Source organism: Pygoscelis adeliae, unplaced genomic scaffold, assembly GCF_000699105.1.
Source record: "Pygoscelis adeliae isolate BGI_AS28 unplaced genomic scaffold, ASM69910v1 Scaffold34, whole genome shotgun sequence".
NCBI classification, from domain to species: Eukaryota; Metazoa; Chordata; class Aves; order Sphenisciformes; family Spheniscidae; genus Pygoscelis; species Pygoscelis adeliae.
The window spans coordinates 6,220,218-6,241,695 of NW_008824658.1; the positions used below are offsets into that span (position 1 = coordinate 6,220,218).

The 21,478-nt window shown below is 42.5% G+C and overlaps 1 protein-coding gene across 1 annotated transcript in view; it reads right to left on the bottom strand.

The window, feature by feature from the left end:
- Window positions 1-1,739: 1,739 nt before the first annotated feature.
- RAPGEF6 (Rap guanine nucleotide exchange factor (GEF) 6) overlaps window positions 1,740-21,478 on the bottom strand; it is a 137,430-nt gene continuing 117,691 nt past the window's right edge. The window contains exons 26-31 of the mRNA XM_009322723.1: window positions 19,881-20,015; window positions 18,361-18,474; window positions 13,861-14,086; window positions 11,346-11,857; window positions 7,644-7,955; window positions 1,740-5,972 (exon numbers count right to left, since the gene is read on the bottom strand). Of these exons, the coding sequence (XP_009320998.1) occupies window positions 5,947-5,972; window positions 7,644-7,955; window positions 11,346-11,857; window positions 13,861-14,086; window positions 18,361-18,474; window positions 19,881-20,015 (1,325 nt within the window). The 3' untranslated portion in view covers window positions 1,740-5,946. The remainder of the gene's footprint in view (window positions 5,973-7,643; window positions 7,956-11,345; window positions 11,858-13,860; window positions 14,087-18,360; window positions 18,475-19,880; window positions 20,016-21,478) is intronic.

Consider the following 21,478-nt stretch of genomic DNA (forward strand, 5'->3'; position numbering starts at 1 on the left):
GATAAAAGCACAGGCAATGCTGTCCTCTTGTGGCAGCTCTTTTTTCTTTTCCTTTTTTTGAGAAGAACGGTAATTTTCAGAAGTTTTAAAAAAAACAACCAACCATTTAAAACCCTAACAACCTCCCAGAACCTGCCTGAAATCAGAGATCCCTGAGAACAAAACTGAAAAGCCCCACTGGGGGAAATAAGATGGTGAACAAGATGAAGCTCAAATCTCATCTGATCTGGCAGCGCGTGTGCAGCCGCATCCCCACGCACAAGGCAGGGAAAGGGGCTGCACGGGGGGAGAAGAAAATTCCATTTGAAGTGGGGAAGCAAACAAGAAACTACAGGCTCTGCTTGCCAGCGTGCCCCCCTTGTGGAAGTGCCATGCTCCCGAAAAGAAAAATAATGTATTTATCTGTAAGGTTCCCATGCAGCTTACCTTTTGGATAATCAGTAAATAAACAGAGGGAAAACGAAGTTACAAGCTGGCCCTGCCGGCTGGGGCAGGGGGGTCCCGGCGCAGCTCCTGCTCCCCTCGCCCATCCCACCCCCAGCACCACGCCGGGGGCTGCCAGGGGCCACGGGCCAGCCTGCAAAAATGAGGGGAAAAAAGAGTATTTTCAGCTCTGTGGTTCCACCCTCACTCCCTGCACATCTTTATTTGTATCTCACAGGGTATAACAGCTTGCAAGGCGCGGTACGCAGCCCAGTGGCATTTCTGCAGCATCAGGCTTTGTCTCGCTCTGATTTTTCTGGGTTCGATGCGGAGGCAGCCGTGCCGGGGCAGGGCCACAGGACGCAGGGGAAAGGGGGAGGGGGGGAAGATGTGAGTCCCTGTCCCTGTGAGCAGAGCCTCCCTGCAGGTGTCCAGGTGGCCCTTGGTGTCCCTGAGGTGACTCCCCATGTCACATCCCAGTGAGGGCTCCAGCACAGTGCTGGGAAGGACGGAGCTGCAGGCAGGCGGGAGCGGATGGCAGCTGGGAACAAGGGACTTGGGGGGGAGGGAAAGAAGGTAAGGGGCTGCCTGCAGAGCACCCACGCGGGCAGGGAGGCTGCGGGAGGAAGACGGACAAGCTGCTCTGGGAGTGTGGGACAGGCAGGGAGGACGGTGAAGGACCACAGAGGAGAGGTATGAAGCACCGAGCAACGGGTGCCCGGGACAGCAGTGGGGGCACAGGCTCCAAACGCTGCAGCGGTGGCTCCTTCCTCGCTCCCCTTCTGGTGTCCAGAGGCCGTTTCCCTGACCTAGGCAGGCTGCCGTGACCAGGGCCGTCTGTCCCCTGCTCCCCCACTGGGCCAGGCTGCGGTCCCGGTGTCTCCAGCATCCCAGACGCTGCACAGCGAAGGAGACAAACACCAAACTCTGCTGGACCCTGGGCAGCGCCTGCTCCGAACCCGGTTTTGGACAGGGAGCCAGGAGCACATCGCAGCCACTGCTGCCACCGTGCCCACCACCTCCTCTCCCTGCACGGCTGGGGGCTCCGACAGTACTGGGGGCTGACGCACCCCCATGCGTGCGTGCGAGATGCTCTTCCAGCTGCTCCCCCCACGGTGCAAGCCTAGATGGGGGGAGACAAAGCCAAAACCTGAGGGGCCGTGGCTCGCTGCGAGGACAAAAATCACTCGGCGGCTGCTCCTCACCGAGCCCGGGGTGAGCAACGCTCCTGCCAGGCTCTCCCCCCCAGCTCCACACTGACTCGGCTCCCATCCTCCGCTGGCTGCCAGAAAAGATCTGCTGAAAACAATTAATATATGTAGATTGTTTATTGATTCCAACATATTAATAGATTGGATAATAAACAGTACTTTTAAACATTCTCTTAACCAAAAATATAACAAATATTTACAATCACTCAGTAAAAATACAAAAAGCATACAGAGGCACTGTCTTTCTAAAAGACATAAGTGTAAGAGGTATCAAAAAATAGGAGACAAACATTGCTTGTTACAGAATACTTTACAATCACTGACTTGTGCAGTACAATTGCTATTGGAATATCATTACATCTGTGCAGTTTGCCAATATGCTCACATATTTAGAATTTAATTAATACCAAGCTAAACTGCATTCCAGGTATATCAAAAATAAAGATAAAACAATAAAAAGCACAACATAAGCAAAAGCTGAGTTGGGAATTCAAGGTAGATTACCCTCTATACAAGCGTTCTAAAATATAATGTGTAAAGCTTTTCTAAAGAGAGAGTATCCCTTTTTTCTTCTGTTTTTGCGAAGGCAGTGGCAAGTTTATCCTTTAAAAAAATCCTCTAACGTTTTATAAAAACTTAAATGGCAGGTGCGCATTTCCACTGTTGCCTGCGGCGAAATTACTTGGGAGATGATGAAAAGAGAGGTTTTGCAACACCACTGATGCCACGCAGGCTCCTTCTGCAAGTGGCATCGCTGACAGGTTTCAGCCCTTGGGGAACGGGGAGACCCCTCCGCCTCCGGTGGGCGCAGGCAGGGCGCAGGCAGCCCTCAGTGGGCTGCGCACCCCATCCCGAGCAAGGGGCTCTGACCACCTCCCAGTGAAGCATCGCTCACCTCTGTGAAACTCCTTCTGTGAGGGAAGGCAAAGCAAAGGAGTCAGGAAAGCAACACGTTGCCCATTGTCAGCAAACATCCGCCCGTTCCTGCGCGGGCACATTGCAAAAATGTGTACTGCAAGCATCTGCAGGCATGGCCTTCCCATTTTTTTGTTCATTTGGGAGATGAAACCAGCACTCAGAGGCTCAGTGATCTCATTTTCCCCTTTCTGCAACTGGAGAGGCTAATTAAAGTTTACAAAACCACACTGCTTTTTGGGGAATTACTTGGAAGTTTAAGATTTATAAAGCATAATGAAATACTGTATGGTTAAATCACAAATAGCTGAAACAGATCTTTCACCCGCGAGTCAAGAGCAAACAGCAGAAAGCGAGCAAACCAAGGTACGGCAGCGGAAGAATGTGACGTGAGGCATTTTAACTGTTCATCGAAATCAGACCCCGAGTCAGAGGAAGCCGGCGGAGGTACCAAGTCAGGAATCTGTGATCCAGAAGACATCACTTCAATAAAGCGGTGTACAACAGGTACTAACCACCATCTTACTTCCATTTGAATTACTGAAAAAAGGGATAATGTCTCTTCAAATCTATACCAGACACACTACATTTGGCTGTCGGCCCCGATCAATGTGATCGGTTGATTTAAAACAAACAAACAAAAATCCCAGCAAGGACCAGCAGAGGCAAGCCACACTGTGCGAGGCAGGAGAAGCAGTAGTAGTAGCTCATTTGTCCATAGTTTACGCACGATTTATTTACACCAGCTGTATTGGATATTAGGAAAATATGATTAGCGAGACTTTCACTCACTTGAAAAAACTTTTCAGTGTCCTGAAAAGCCCTGCAGAACAGACGGATGCTGTTGATGTGCAAACACCACGTTTCAACGGGTGATTTATTCAACTGTTCTTTCTGGCTGCCAGAGGTGAGCCCAACCCCGCTCCCCAGAGGAGCTTTACCGTATCCCCAAAGACAGCACTATCGGGTTTTTGGGGAAAAAGGAAGTCACTTTAGTAACAACCCCACATCCCTTGCACTTTTGTTCAACAGGCTGACATAAACTACAGCTCCACACCCGAGGTCACGGGAACCATATGATTTAATTTACCTGGCGGAACACAGATGATTTTCTGACGAAACACGAAGCCTGTTGCGCACTCCATGTAGAAGTTAACAAGCAACGACAGTTCACGGTGGGATCGCTAGGACTTGGATTTATATCCCACAAAAACAGCAATTTAATAGTTATCTTATCAAGATTACATGTGCTGAAAATAATCGCTCTGCCCTGCATTGCTTTGACACTTACATTAATCTTTATTCATTAAGGCCTGTGCAGGTTCATTATATTCATTAAGGCCTCAAAAAAGCAGAATGCATTTATTACGATACACCTCAACTGATTTTCGATTTTTTTTTTTTTTTAACCATTTGCTCCTTCAGATACTTGTGCCAAAAATTCATACAGCCAACCAATTAGGCATGAATTAGGCATCCCTTCCTCAGCATCGCTGTTCGTCTATGTCTTCCGAATTCCAATCAATATGGGTAAGTTCCAGCCTCACGGTAATATTGAACCTGGCACCGCTACGAATGCAGACGCAGGGCGGGTCAGACACATTCACCCGGTAGCATCAGTCCCAAACTGCTATGGGGAAAGCACATCAAAGGCTTTGGGTTGTTTTTGGTACTTGTGTCATTTTGAGAAAATGTTGCATTCACCTTGCACCCCCTGCACACATACAGGAAAAAAAAAACCTTAAAGCTCTTCACAACTATGGATATAGAAACCATTTTTGAGGCACTGTAAAAATGACAAACATCTTTCTAGCTTAGGCTGTAAACATCACAACAAAGATTTACAATTAAATGTTTAAATACATATTCACACATTCATGTCCAATTTTAACACTAGAATGGGGCATCATGTGCTAGAAGAAAGAAAGAAAGAAAGAACGAAGAAGAAAGAAAGAAAGAAACTGCAGGTATTTCCAGTTTTACCCCTCTGCGCTCTGGCTGGCTAAGCAAAATCAAACAAGCAATTTAGTTGACCATAGTCAAACTGGAGGATCACATGTTAATACTGGCTGGCTGCAAGTCAAAACTGTCATCGACATCAACACCACCACGATTTTTACCTAGGATTTAAAACAAAATGTTTTGAGATCATCTGTATTTTCCAGATGAACACAACAGGGTTTTTTTTAATCCACCATAAAATGCACTATACTTTTATATGAGCATTATGTCATTTAATATTCAGTTTCACAAATTTTACTGTGAAATGAAGGCGATTTATAATTTTTTTTTTTATTTTTTTTATTTTTAAAGATAACCTTTGCACCTAAATCCTGTGCAACTCTGGTGAAAGGCCAGAACGCGTGGGATGATCTTAAAACCCACAACACAGCTTAGTTTTGGTTTCTAGCAACACGCTTTGCATGCTGAACTCTGCAGGGCAACACCTGGTTAAAGCTCTTTCGGGAAAGCTTCAAACTCTCCTAAGAGCTCCCTGTGAGCTACAGCTTCCACATTTCAAACGATTGCCTAACAGGGGAGGAGGGCACCAACTATCGCCCTAGTTGGCTGGCAGCTAAAAAATTTCCAAAGATACTTCAAGGGCGGAGGGTTTTTGCTGTGTCCGTGTAGGAGGGGAGCGGCAGAGGGCAGGGCTGCCTGCCTGACTCACGCCGCTCTGCAGGGCTTTGTGCTCTACTTACATTTAATCTGAAAGCACTCTAAAATCTACGTATTTTTGCACCTGATAATGTCCCGTTTCTAGTTTTGTGTGTTTCTTTTGAGAGCACAACAGTTTATGTGTAGCTTATTTACTATCACATTGACTAAACATTTATATTAGCCAACCAGAGCACTCCCAACAAAAATAAAGGAAATTCCCATAAAAAAAATTTAAATTAATAAATTATTTTCAGATACTTCAGCAATGTCCTTCGCTTTTGCTGACACTTTGATATATTCTTTTTAAAGTTCATAAAATAACAGTCTTAGACTTATAATGGACATGTAGAAAGTAACGACGATGGAAAACTACCAAAGGATTATATGGTATCATACAGAAGAACGCTTCCAAGTCTCAAGCGGTGGTGGCAACTGGTCCTCCCCAAATGCATGAAGCCCGGTCCATCTCCGGATACCAATGTCGGTATCCAGGTAGTCAGTACGCTCCTTGAAAATGGTTTTCTATTTCACAGGCAGAAATAGCTTTCTTAGGCGGTGGTAGACTGAAGTAAGGTAGAGAGACGTGATCCAACCCGTTCCATCTCGTCCGTGACAGAGGCAAACGCAACATTTGAGGTTAGTAGCAGCAAGTTGTTAGCGTTCGCTAACAGAATCATGTGGTCCTTCTCCCCACATCCCTTCTGTTGTGAGGTCGTTTACATAAATAGCCCAATGGTTAGACTGCTGATACTTGTTCATCTTCTGCAAAACAAAAGAAAAAACAAAAGAAAAAACAAAAAAAAGAGTAAATTATTCCATCGGTCCCCTGCCTTGGACGCAGAGGGTACAGAACAGTACCCAGTTATTTCATTACAGTGGTTCTGTGAAGACTTCACTACTTCAGCGTGATGTTTTCACTGTCTTAATGATTGACCACAACATATTCAGTATCACCATTTAACAAATCCTCAATTAGTCTGAGGTATTGTTATCGTACAGTAAAGCTGTACTGCAAAACAGAAAATCCCAGATCCTCCAAAAATTATCAGCATGCAGCTCCCAATATCCCAAAAGCTACTGATTTGGGAGAAAATTACTTTCCAACATGCAGTGAGCATTGTATCCCAAATAAAATTAACCAGGCACTTTAAAAATAGTAAAATAGGTGTATCTAAAAGTGTATGGTTAAGTTTAGTTTAGAAAAAATTCAGATTAAAATGTTTGAAGCAATTACTTCCTTATTTTTACATCAAAAACATTTAATATCACAACTGAATTAATGCTGAGCAACTTTATGTTTTACCCTAAGTTTGAATTGCAGTACTAATATATATGTTAAATACTGTTTACATATTTTAAAGGGCCAAGATAGGATCATTTTGCATCAGAAATTGTTTTAATCTAAATCCAGGCTCATTTTAAGCCAGACCGAAATTGAAGGAAATGACCGCAACATTCTAATAAAATAAAAAAAAAAAAAGAGTTCACTAGCAAAGGGTACAGAGAGATCACATCAGTGCACAGTATTGAAAGCAAATCAGCAGATAAACAATTAAGTAGAAATTCCCCTAACTTGAAGTTAGTTTTGACACAATATAAGAGCAGTCTTTTTCAGAAAAATCTCTTGCGTTTTGGTCACCTGAAACATGCCGTGCTCGGCAGCATTGGCTGTTGCTTCAAACAAGATCATGAAGAATTTAACTGGAAGAGACACTGTCAGGCCAAGTTGGGCTGAGAAGTCAGGTTTTATTAAATGCACTTTTCAGAAGAACAGAAATTCACTGTTACTTTGTTCAACATTTTTAAACCCAATCTCCAGAAATCTCTGTCGAGGAGTAAGGCAGCTTAATGCCGGCACACGAGAATACAAATGTGAAACGAGTTAAGAGTTGTACAACACCCCACCAAATCCAAATTCAAAATACTCGTTTTAGGTCATCGTCCTGACGCCATCCTAAAACAGCGGGACATCACTTAATCAACCCAGAGAGGCCGGAGTTTTTGTGCATATAATTTATAGCCTGACAGTGTCCCTTAAAGTCATCATCACCACTGAGAGGGGACAGATTTTAAAGGAAAAAAAAACCAATAGTATCTACATGCTCTTAAGTGTCTCAATTGTGCTTTGGGAGATCTCAGATGTATATTTATATATGTATTTATTTATATATAATTTAAAGTCTGTTCGGTGTCAACATGCTTTTTCTAAAGGGAAGGCATTCTTTTTTTTTTTTTAAAGTGTATACACATGCATATTTGTATGCAGGTATATACAGCCATACAAACATGTTTGTATATTTAGAGATTAATCAAGTTTTAATCTCCAAGAATGACCAAGAGAAAGCCCAGAACATCGTTGTGATGTAAACACTGCACAGACCAGATTCACACAGCAGTTCACTTAACATCTACCGAGTCAGGTGTTGCACATACCATCCTCTTCACTATCTGCGTCAGTCATATCTGCTAGTTTGGGGTTGGACGGCTGCCGACTATGCCACTGAGGCATCTTCGATGAAATACAGGCCACCGGGTCACTACCGAGAGATGCTGATGAAAGTCTAGAGAGGTCACTGTGCAGCATCTTTGACCTCTGCACTGCCACACTATAGTCTGGAGGTTTTAGGTGTGGGTGGTGGGGCGATCCTTCCTTTATGTCCGCTAAAGAAATCCCCATATATCCCGGAGGGGTGGGCGGTGGCTCCCTATACCTATCGTCCTTCTTAGGTGAGGTGACACAGTACACTGGCACAAGAAATAAGCAATGGAAATGTTAAAGAAGAAAACAAAGGAAACAAAACGTTAAAAAATCATGAAATGTTACAATGGCAAAACAGAAACTGATAACAAAATGCAAATGCAGAAACACTGGTTATAACGACAGCAGCAGATATTTATGCTTTCATTTAAGTTTTCTACTTATTTTAAGAAGTCAGAGTAGCAACAGAACCCGTGAACTCATTAGGCAAGGTGCCAATCGAGCGGAAACAGGACTATAACCTTCTCTACACTCGGCTTGCAATTGCAGCGCTCATTATACTCCCTACTCCTGTGGCACCGCTCCACCGTGGGATGCTAAGGAGCTCTACGGCACGGATGGAGAGCCAGCATGGCAATGCTGCCAGCTGAGCCTGCTGCCACTCTCTGTTACAGGCCAGGAAATTAAAACAGAAGAAATTAAGGCAACTAGCCCAAAAGTTACTTTGCACAGCGTGCTAGAGACCGATAGCAGGAACTGTTGGTTGACTTCAACAATACCCACTTCATCACCCATCAGTGGCTGAACAGAAATTCATTATAATAAAATATCATTGTATCAATTCACGTGTAGTAAGACATTAAACCATCCAATCAGCTATGCTATAGGAAGAAAAAACAACCCCTAGTATCACATGAAACTGCTCCTATCAGGCACACTGTATATGAAGCCTGCATTCATTACTTTGCATTTTCTAATAGTAAACAATGGCTTATCATGTCCATGTTTCCTTCCCCGCTCGTGGGCAGTTCAGGTCACACAGGCTCTCAAACTAAAGCTTAAATTTTTTTAAGTTCCCTCCCCTCCCCACCCACCCTCAGGTCTGGGGCTCATGTGCATGTTAAATTGGGCTTTTCCCATGTACGTGTTGCAACAGGAGAGTTTCAAAGCTAGGCTAATTTTTAAAATCTGTTAGTTGAGTGAATTTACATTCTTCCTGTGGACACATTTTAAACAATGCATGTTCATTACAGTTTCATTTATTTCAGCAACTGTAATATTTTCTTATCTTACAAGAATGTGAAAGGATGAAAATAAAGAAGTATTTCTTATTGTGCTGTGGACTTGTGAGATTCCAGGAACGAGAGCCTGTTCATACCTGATGGCCCAGTTCATGCTTGGGCTTATAGAAAAAATAAAACCGAATTCACATAGTCTGGGTTTTAGCAGATACACGTGGGTACAGGCAGAGATTTATACTGCTGATCTATAGGAATAATTTTCATTTAACTAGCATTTAACTGGGCGCCTATGAGAAAGCAGGGGAAGCGAAGAAGGCTTTCTTCTCCCTGAAGGGATGGGGAAGGGCTGGGTCCTTTGAGCAAACCCCCCACCTTTGCTCTTCATTGGTTTTGCAGTAGGACTGACAAGGGTGGGTATATTCTCCTTTAAAGGAGAAAGCTACAGGCTTCCTCGAGCTAATATCTAGCCTACTGTAATAACAAAGTAGGAATAATGTGCCCTTTTGTAAAGTTCTAATTCATAATATTTTACAAATTCTATCAAAATAAAACATTCTAAGAGCATTTAATGTCCACAGCATTAAGTGTCTGTAATTTCTGTCACCCACCCACAGTCTCAGGAGGTTACGAAACCCTTTCACAAGGAACTCTCCTTCCCAAGCAGCTGATTACTCAAATATTCACTTCGTAAAGAAAATAGGGTGAAATTCCACAGAATGGTTAAGGGAAACATAACTAAAAGGCAGCAATGCACATTTTGATGTCTACTGTAGGTAAAAGCTATGAAAAAGCTTTTCCCTTTGGATGTACAGCAATGGCACATTACCATTCCACACCTCCTCTGCTGGTAAAGCAAAGGTTGCAGCGAGAAACATTTGATGTTGCAGAGGGTGGAGATGCACATGAAGTTATGAAGCCATTGCATTTACGGTTTCTGCCAAGACTACATTCTGCCATTAGTATGTGGGCAGTGCCTTTCCAGCTCTGTTTTAAAGGTTTCGGGCAAAAAAGCTTGTGCCAGTTCTTTTGGGGGACAATTCAACACCAGCACTCATTAAGCAAACAAACTGAAGATTCTTGTTTTGTTTACGATATTCTGAACTCATGCAGTCATTACAGACTCTGGCAACAAGCTGTTTGTAGACAATAAGCAAATGGTGAAATAATGTGAAAATATCTTTGGCATATTGTATGATGGTGAATAGCTACCAGATTTGCATTTGCAAACCAGAAACTATATCCACTTATATCAGATCTTTGCTTAAGCAGACATATGCATGCTCTACTGAAGCACGTTGCTGAGTGTTTCTTACCAGTGTGCTATGACTGCACAAAGGAGGCAAGCTGTATGGTGCAGCATGTAAACAGAATTAAGAAGAAAGGGAAGAGCTGTGAGCAAAGATAGCATGTGCTGAATAGCTAACACGCCATCTCCTGAAACAGCTCAGAGGCTCATGAGCAGCTCTGAAAGGCTACCAGGGCAGACCACATGCACAGGAGTGAGCTGTGAGCAAGTTTTCTGCAAGGTTCCACCATGCTGCCTTTCTTCTACAAAGCCAAGGAGGAGGAACGCAATCCAAGACCTCCACCCTACGTGTGATGTTTATTCAGGCAATTACCTTTGATAACATAAACGCCTCTAGCAATCTAGTCAGTAATTAAATTGCATTTCAGCTGCACCCTTGACTTACAGTCTAGAAAGCTTTGCACTCCATGTTTTATCTTGTTCCTAACCCAGTTCCTTTAGTTTTGGCTGCTAAACTCACTAGGACAGGGAAAGAACATCTTGGCTCGGTAGAACTATGCATCTTTGAAAAGACATTTTATAAGTTTTTCTCCTTTCATATGTAGCCAAACTGTAGTTGTATAACCAAAAAAATGGCAGTTTAACAAAGCAAAGATAGGAAGGGAATCTGCTTTCCCTTGAGCTTCCAGAGACAGAGGCCCTGTGGATGAAAGGTGCCCGAGACCCAGAGAGGTGGGAGAGCTCTGTACCTCTCAGCAGTCATGCTCTTCCTTCTCGGGTTCACGGAAAGTCTGTATTATATGGACTTCAAGAAGCCATGCTTGTTGCTCCTTGCCAGAGGAACGTCTACAGTGATGAGCGTTTCCAAAATCATCCAAAAAAATACAAGGTCATACTACTGAGAGGAACTGCCTGACATTTTCATGAAGACAGTTCTGCAGACCCATAAAGTGATTGGGAAGTGTGCTGGTTTATGATTTCATTTTCCTAACGCAAAAGAAGGTGGCCTGAAAACACACTGTCTGCGTAGTTTTCTGATTAAAACCACATGTAAAGCTGAATTTAACATGCCATCCAGCCCCCAGACCTGCTGATGTCACTTCTTAACAACTTAATATCAAAATGTAAAACAGATGTAGAAGCTTCCATAAGCTGTTGCTTTGGCTTACCTATCAGGCCTTTTTCTGTACTCGAAGTAACAGTTTTGTAAGTTGTATCAGTGCCTGGTTTAGAGTCCAAAACCTCCGTCTGCTCTGCTGTAGAGTTCTCCAGCCCCCTCCGCTTAATTGTCCCATAGTTTGTTTCGTAGGTGTCTGACAGCGAGCTGGAGGAGGCCCAGCTCTGCCGAGACTGATCGAGCTCCACGCTGGCTTTCGACTGCCTGTTGGTTTTGGAAAAGGCTTCAGAATACAAATAAGCCTCCTCAGAGTAACAGTTTGTGGGATCGACTTCAGCTATAGGTCCGTCCAGCTGGGTGTGACGGTAAGAATTGAGGAGATCCCAGCTCTTCTGGTTTGGGATATTCTGGAAGTTGTCATGAGAACTACTTGAGCATGAAGTCCAGCTTCCCCGGCCGCTATCTGCTGCCTCTACCATGATATGTTCATGGGAGATCTCCTCGTTGCTCATGGAGGACGTGAAAGCCATCCCTCTGATGAGAGCAGGCCTAGTGATTGACCAGCTACATTTGAAAACAACAGAAAGCAGAAAAAAAAACCTCATCAGCTTTTAAAATAAGAGTGATGTACTTGGAGACAATTATCTGGTTTTAAAGGCATCTAATCTCTGGTTTTAAAACAGGTATACAGCAAGGTCAAGGCACACGCGAGCACTGACAAGAGACACCGTTATTCCTGACTCATTACTGCACACGGCAGCTGGGCAGTTATTCCCAAGGGAATAACAAGTCTGCAACAGGCATTTACAGACTTGACCCCAGATCCATAAAAACCTGGTCCACAGAAGCTTTCTTCTATCAACTACAGCGAGACAGTGCCTGACAGAAAGCAGAGAAGTAATTACCTCTTAGTTTCAGGCTTCTAACACCTTTTTCTTTGCATTTATGAACTAAACCCAAAATAAGTATTTAGAATAAAAAACCACCCCTTCACTGGCAGCAACATAAAGTTGTTTAGACAGAGCGGAGGTAGCTGTATTTCAATAACATTTGGATATACTGGGCATAAACAACATTTGTGGAAACGTTCTGGAGTGACAAATTCTGAAAACCCAAGTACAAAATGTCTTGTTTAAAGAAATGGCTGCTAAAAGCTCTAATCGCTGTCAACGCGTAATTAAGGGGAAAAAAATAAAGCCAGGTTTGCATGAATTTAGAATACATGAAGTTACGATTGCTAGACATTATTCAAGTCTCTTAACTATTTCTGGTTATGTTAACAAATGCATGGGCAGCACAACATTAAAATTCAACACTATCCCTCAGCAGTTTACTGACATGTTGTGAAATCGAGGAACATTTCTTAGATACATGCAAACAACTTTTTTTTTTCCTTGCTTTTCTATTTTATAAGTTCTAGCATAAAAACTGCTTTCTTCCCTTCAAAACCCACTGAAACTAAGGCATAAAGGAACAACCACAAAACATGACCAATCTGCTTTTGATTTGCAAAGAGAAGAGCGAGTTGAGAGAGCAGCAGTGTCCTTGGTGCAATTCACTCTACTTCAGCCACCACTGAAGGTGGCTTTTCATAGCCAGTACGGCGGGGCATTTTGCTCAGTACACTGTTACTGTTCTGACTAAACTCTCAGCATACGTTATGCCTTTTAGAAAAGGGAATTATTTTTGTTTATGAAGCACATCTTTAAATTCCCATTTTAGCCTAATGAAATAAACCGAATCACTCATTTCTTAAGAGCTGCATCCCTTTAGCAAAGCACACATGAATGAGCTTTTTTTACAGGGGAGAGACCACCACAGAATACTGGTGTATTATAATCAATTATACAGGAACAACATACGGCTCTTTACAGAGTTCAATCATATATAGCTTTAAAGATGAGCTGTAAAAATTAGAAATGTAAGGAGCATCTCTCATTTACTTGAATCCACAACATCTGAGGACAGAAGATGCTACCCCAAGAAGATTCCCACATATTAGATCTTATGGATCAAGGCTTAACACCTAGTAAGACAAAACCAAAAACTTCCAGTTCAGACTGTCATCTCAGGGTAAGTTCTCACTGCACTAAAGTAACAAGACCTCTTGTGTGGAAACTCTCAGGAAGACAGTGCCAGGCAGAAAGCTTCCAGTCTGCCTAAGCAACAAATGTTAATAAGAAAAATCCTTTAAAATCACATTAGAGTATGTTAAGTGACTGGCACTGCTGACTCAGAGAGAATTGGTAACACCCTGTTGTTCTTCTGCTGTCTCTCACTACTGCACTAATTTGTTAAGTATCATCCTAGCTTTTAACACATTTGCAGTCTCCTGCAAGAGATGTCCACCTGAACCCCACCGATGGGAACAAGCTGTTGTCTACCCAAGTAATACTGTAGTTTCTTGGGAAAACAGGCTCTTCCCACACAGAGCAGCCGGTACTCCAGCTTCTAGGAAGAGCTTAATAACCACAGTAGAGTGCGTAACTGTGTCCTGACCAAAGTTTCATTACACACCCGTGCTGACACCAGGACACCAAGCCCAACCAAAACCAGTTGCATCTTACCCTGGGCATGGCTGGCTGTAATCAGCCAGTGGCTGAGGATGCTCTTTTCTCTCTGCACCCCCCGAATCCACCACAATGAGAGACTGGGACAAACTCCTCTCATCCTGCAGCGCTGCCGACATTGAGTCCACTGAGCAGTTGCTCACGATGCTGGACCGGGATGAAATCTCACTGTGACTGGAGTCCGAGAAGTTATCAGATTTAGTGGAAGGTATGAGGGCGTAGCCTGAAGGAGAGGAGAAGAGAATGTCTTGGTCAAAGAGCAATTTGATTTACTAGGTATGACAACGAAGTACTGACACACACATTTCAGCAAGGATATTTAAAAGAAAAAACAATCAAGCCCTGTTTGCATACAATCGGTCCACTGAAGTTTTTAGGGTACTAAAGCTTTTAGCATCTATCAGCATCTAGCACTGTAATTTATTAATGCAAGTCTGGTGACACCAATAACCTACCTGCAACTCTGTTACTCTCCAGACCAGAAGGTTAAACCTACATAAACAGGATCAACAGTTGCAGCATGAAGTAGGTTGATAGATCAGGTCTCTCAAATTTTGCAAGCGCCGAGTCCTCTACGATAAATGCAGTGCATTTCCCACTGTCCCTCTGCCCTACTGTCGCGTGAGACTCAAAAAAGATTTTGGCAGTGGATGAGGAGATGCTAACTAAGGTAAAAAGCCAGCTATTAGCACCCAGGGATTAGCCATATGGTCCATTTCAGTTTTATTATCTGTTCCAAAATTAACAGAGAAGGAAGCAAAAGCGGGAAATACAACTTTGGCAGGAGCTGGACCAGATGCCACCGTTGCTCCCGCAGAAGGGAAACAGCTGAAGACCTCACCAGTTTCAGAGCAAAATATACGCTGCGTTTTTTCTACTTGGCTTACCCTTACCCTCAGATAACTTCTTTCAAACACAAATAATGTAGATAGCCCCATATATCCAACATCTCCTCTTCCTAGTACCTGAACATAAAAGAGACTACTATACTGGGGACTTCCATGGGCTCCGGCTACATATATCCCGTAGACACTTCTGCTGGTATAGCTAAAGTGCTTCCAGACGGGACACCTGTCCCCACACTGCATCATAAAAAGCCCTTAGTATGGACAACTTGCCCAAATCATTTATCTTGATGACCTTAGAGAATCAGGGAAAGAACTGAAACTGACTGAACTTGGCAAAGTGCATCTGAGCTGGTCTGAGGGAAACCACACTCAGGTCCTTCAGGTTTAGCGACTGGTCTCCCTCCACACAGGGCAACCTAAAAGTTGAACCATGTATCCAAGAGCATTGTCTGATGCTTCTCGAACACAGACAGACTTGAGGCCATGACCACTTCCCTGGGGAGCTTGTTCCAGTGCTTGACCAGACCCTCAGTGAAGAACTTTTTCCCTAATATTCAATCTGAACTTCCAGTTTTAAGCCATTCCCAGGCGTCCTATCACAGCACACCTGAGAGAAGAGATCAGCACCTCCCTCTCCACTCCTCCTCATGAGGAAGCTGTAGACAGCAATGAAGGCACCCTTCAGTCTCCTCTGCTCTAAGCTAAACAGACCAAGTGACCTCAGCTGCTCCTTCAAAGTCATGCCCTCTAGTCCTCTCACCATCTTTGTTGCCCTCGTTTGGACACATTCCAGTATATTTATATCCTTCTATTGTGGAGCCCAAAACTGCACACAGCACCTAAGGTGAGGCCGCATCGATGCTGAATATAGCAGGACAATCTCTTCTTTCAACCGGTTCACTACGCTTCCAGAATTACACTGTCCCAGGTGCAGAATCCAGCATTTGTTCTTATATTTCATAGAGTTGGTAACTGCTCAGCACTCTCATCTATCAAGATCTCTTTGTAAGGCCTCTCCCCCCTGGAAGGAATCAACGGCTCCTCCTAATTTAGCATTGTTGGCAAACTGACTTGTGTGCACTCAACTCCCTATGTCCAGGTCATCGATAAAAACATTGAAGAGCACTGGCCCTAACATTGAGTCCTGGGGAGCACCGCTAGTGACTGCCCGCCAGCCGGATGGTACCCCATTTACTACAGCTCCTTGGGACCGACCCTTCAAGCCAATTGTTCACCCATAGTATTGTGTACATGCTGGACATTTCGTCCAGAAGGATACTGTGAGAGACAGTATCAAAAGCTTTGCTTAAAATCCCAAACACATCTGCTGCCTTCCCTTCGCCTTCGAGGTGGGTAATCTTGTCTTAAAAGGATATTAAGCTAGTAAGGCATGACCTTCCCTTCATGAACCCATGTGGCTTTGACTCATGACCACATTGTCTTTCAACCGTTTTTAGTAACTCCCAAAATATCTTTTCCATCATTTTACCTGGCACTGAAATGAGACTGACAGGCTTATAATTACCAGGGTCTTCTTTCTTGCCTTCCTTGAAAATTGGAATAACATTTCTAACTTCCAGTTGACTGGGACCTTCTCCAGAGTCCCAAGATCACTGATAAATAACTGAGAGACATCTAGCAATAACATCGGCTGACTCGAATTTCAGTACCCTGGGATGAATCCCAGCAGGCCCTTATGCGCCTTCAGTTCCAGCAGCAAATTTAGGATGTTCAGATTTCAAGCTCTCCAGAGTATTCATCTCTTTAGATAAGTCCATGCACCACCTTACAGGCAGACCAAAGTTCATTCTCTTGTGCTGTGAGGCAACAAAATCAGAAGGTGCCTGTTAAATCAGTTTGGGTTGGTTTTTTTTAATAAAAAAAAACCCCAAAACATTTACATTTTGCCTCCAATAACTCACTGGCCCACAGTTGTGGGTTGTTCCCCTTTATCTGAGGGCAAAAGGGTCTTGGATTAATGACTGTAGTGTTGGTTTGGGTTTTTTTAATTTCAGTATTTTTTTCTTTAAGTTCCCACGGGGTTTCTCTATAGCAAATCCACTACATGTCAGGAAACATACCCCTGCCTTCGCTATGAGAAAACAGTCTATGATATGCCTTACATTATGTGCATAAAATTACAAAATTAGAACCTTTATTTGAAAATACTGGATCATCAACTGCTTCATGTAAAGGTAAACAAGCATCTATAAATTAATCAAAACATGGGTCCTTCTTTACAGGAGACTATATTGTTGACACTGTCCGCAGATAAGCATTTTTTCCCAAATTCCTGGCAATCACTCGACTTCTCACTTCATTTCTACCCACATCTGCCTTTGAGCTGGACTGCCATATATTTACATCAATTAGTTGAAAATGTGAAATGACCAGGCAGTGTAAAAGCCATGCCAGTGATACACACAACTTAATACAGAAGATTGATGCCATTAAGTCCATAAAAAATACAGAGATCATATAATATGGCATCTGGAGCCACTGATATACAGCTCACAGTTTGAGAGATTTCACAGCTTAAGCTTGATTATTACTGTAAGATTTTAAGAGCAAACAAGAGCATTAAATATCAATATTATCAAACTGAACCTTATGAAGGAAAAAAAAATAATGTATTTAAGACCAGCATTTTTAAGACTAAGTTTCAGTTTCCCTTCCTTTGGCAATAATTAACACATCATATTCTTTACTTTGTCTAATGGACTCCTTAAAATTAACACAACTGTACCGCAGTAAGAAATGTTCTCACAGTGCGTCTTAAAATTAAGACATTCTTCTTCAAGAACTTCAAAGATCTAGATAACAAAAGGACTCCTCTTCATTAAAGAGATTAACACTATCTGAAAGCTGAGTCATTAAATAACCGCACACGCATATAAACAGACTAAATGCAAGTCTCCGCTGGGCTGAAAAGGTTAGCAGAAGATGTGACCAATGCAAATATACCCCAACACTGAAAGTAAGCATTTGATTTACATCACATGAGGGACTATCTAGAGTCTAACTAAGAGAATGTTGCAGAACTTACTGTTTCATTGGCATTTGCAAAACACTAAATAACAGAACTGTCACTGTACCTGTTCCTTTATTCTCTAAACTTCACATTATCGTCTTCACTGCACTGTAAGGGTGATTAGCTATAAATAACTGACACAAATATCTGGAAGGGAAGCACACTGAACAGCTTAAACATGTAAATGAATAATGCTAAAGTAACTTAGATAAAATCAGTATATCTGACACAAAGTGGACATCGTAGTCTTTCTTCTAGAAATACATCATATAGTCTTCCTCCTCCTTCTAGACTTCATGCATAGGCAGTAAGATGTCCACAGATTGCTGTTGCTATAGATACTTGCTGTACTCAGAGCATCACTGTCTTTCTCCTTTTGGTTTTCACTCCCTTCTGAGGCTTCAACGTGCTCTGCTTCCCTTTTTGCAGTAAAAGCTGTTCTTTCCCTGGAGAAACTTCTCTCCCTAAGTCTTCTAAACCGGGGTCCCTTCGTGTTCCTGTGCTTACGCTCAGCTTCTGCCTTTTCACTCTCATCCTCTCTTTCTCCCTTTTCACTTATGTCAGAACTGTCTCTTGCTTTGACAATCATCCAAATTTTCTTTTGTAAATAAGCCCCACCTATTCCATAGCTGCGTTGTCCACTGTTCTTGTTGCTGGTTTCACTGGCGAGCGATGAGGAAGAGCCAGAGAGATTCATCTGACTGCAGTTATCCGACCTTTGGATGTTACCAACTACAATAAAGTACACACAGGCAGATCTTGATAAGTGACGAGATAAAAAACAGCAAAACTAACGTCCTGATTTTAAAACATTTTTTCTTCAATCCTATTTGCATATCACTTGGGTATAGCTTAAAAGAAAGTGAAATCTAAGATTAAGTGGAATGTGTTCATGCCTAAAATTATGTCTTTCAGCTGTCTGTGAAGCACCTAATTTTAGTTCAATGAGCTGTTAGCACTACACATACAACAGGGTATGGACCACCTCAATCAAATTAGATCAGTGCTACAAATATGCTGGAAGCAAGTTGAGTTAATAAAAATAATCCCAAAGGAACAGAATACTATTTTCAAAGAACCAGAAGAAAGTTAACAAAAATAACACATTTATAAGCGATGCTCAAAAATCTCAGTGGAGCTAGGTTTGGCAACCCAAGTAATTAAGCTTCTTATACGTATGCTGTGATTAAGTAAAATAAGTGGCATTCTCCTAAAGGAAACAGTCTCTTGTGAAGGCAGAAGTGGACGGACCGGCATGATCTCCCACTGAAAAGGGCGAGAAGATGCAGTAAGTCACCATGCCATGCCATGCTAATCCAGTGGGCTTTGGGCCGTCAGTGAGTCAAAAGCAGCACAGAAAGGGGGGAGAAGTGCCTTACGCCGTTCAACTCTGACCACACTGGCTGACTACAAAGTGGTGTTAAGAGATTTCAAATGAATTCCCATCCAAGGTTGACTAATGATGAAGTGATGCAGGTCTTTTAAGATGAAGACATCAAAAATAAAGGGATTCTCAGGGCATCATGATAGACAGGGGTATATACAAAGCCCTGTGCACAAGAACAAAAAATATGAATAGCGACTCAAGGATTTAGGTGGATGCACTACTTTTGCAGCTATCAAAACCATCTGTCCTGGAGAACTATGACACCGTTTTATCTCCAGCTCTGTCTAATCACCGGATATTCCAGCTACCTTAGGCAGACAAAAACATAAGATGTCTCAACAGCCGCAGTTTCTGTGCGACACTGTCATCTTCAAGAAATCCCCAGGTTTGCAAATCCCATTCATATAACCGGCCACCTAAATCTGAACTGATGCACTGGTGGGTGTCAGCACTTAAGATCTATTGGGAATTCTGTCAGAAGCACTTAAGCAGTTTGTAACAACTGTTCCCCTTTTTAAACAGTAGGTGACTTTTAAGGCCAAACCATATAAATACATTGGAAAACTATGTCTATTCAGAGAAAGACATGATTCTTTTCCTGACATGAATATTCTAAACTACTATTTTTCTTACATGTCATTACCAACAAATATTCCTGCCACTGCCCACCCTGGTTTTAGTACAACACAGGCATGAGTTCCCGAGACGGACGCAGCCACACGCACTGTGAACATTCACGCAGCACACGTACCTTTGCGTGGAGAGCCCTGAGGAGAAGCAGGTGGGCTGGAGTGCAAAGAAGATGCCATGGACATAGTGTCATCTGTTTGCTTCTTACTACTGACTTCCTCAGACAAGCTTAATGACTTCTGTGGGGAGCCTGTACCTATGAAAACAACAGAATCATTTACTGCGTATTATTCGTCTTTCAAGTTAGTGATATCTGTTTAAACTGAAAATAAGCACCATGTTGAAGAATCACTGGAGTATTCAGCAAAGAGAGGCACAGATGCTCGGATGAATTCTGGACGTGGAGGCAGACCCCATTTCAAATTTAGATCAGATCACCAGTGGCCACTGCTACTGCTGGCTGCTTATCTGAAGTGTGTTGAAACACCCAGGTCACAACCAGAACCATTGCAACAGATACACTAGTCGTGGTTTTGGCAAAGGACTCAAAACTAAAGTATAAAGCTTGGAGGAAACCCTTGCCCATGACACTGTTGGGACAGTGTTAAAAACAATTTGCGTCATAGCCAACAAGTCAGTTCAAGTTCTTCACAATCAGGAGTTCTCAAATCAGCACTCACAGGCACTATACACAACTTAGCGAGTTTAGCAAAACCAGAGTACCGACATACTTCACAAACTGACAATTTGGTATTTCTTGTTCACTATTATTGTGCACTGTCCTTGCAGAGGACACAGTGCTGAGGAGTTAATTTAAGTTCTCAATAGCTTGTTAGATCAACACGGAACACTTAACACGTGGGAATGAAGAAACACCTCTCAGCAAAGCTTCTGGAACATACCAAGTTGCACAGGCTTTTAAGAGGAGACTTGAAATAAATACGAACTGGAAACGCTATTTTATATGCTGCAATATACTGTTTTCTGAAGCTATTTTAACGGATATTGATGCTCGACATATCATAGAATCATTTCATTATCATTTACTGACTGCAACTAACTTTAATAAACCACAATTGTAGCTTTCAAATGATACAACAGTTATGCAAATAGGTCAAAAGCATTTTAATACATAATACTGCTTTGCAACTAGCAAATTTAAAGACAGAAAAAACCCTGATGCTCACTAGGAGCAACTAATAACATATGTTGCTCCATTTGACAATAATGTTGTTATAATGGTGTTCCAGAGGTTAAAATATTAAATGTCTGTGATTTGTTTCAATGATTTCACCTAAATATATTTTACTTCGTTTTGTCATTAAAAGAAACAAGCAATGTTGTTCTACTCCGTTTGTGCAAGATCCCTTTAGAATGCAGAAATACACAGTAAAAGACTTAACACGGTACATCTGACCTGTTCAAGAGAGAGAGATTAAGATCACTTCAGTTAGAACACGTTCTTTAGTTCAAGGGGGAAAAAAGTGACAAAGCAAGAGCATATTTGGAGACAGCACCTTACCATTAGCTGTTTGAAGAAAAATTATTAAAGACTGTGCAAATGACTAAGTAAACGGCACACCCTCTTAAAACACAGTAATGTGCTTCAGCTATTTTAAAGTGAATTAAGTAGCTGAAGCACAATGGTATCTCAAATAATCCACCCAGCTACAAACAGCTCCTCCCTCTTATTTGCTTAATCTCTGAAACTCTCCAGAC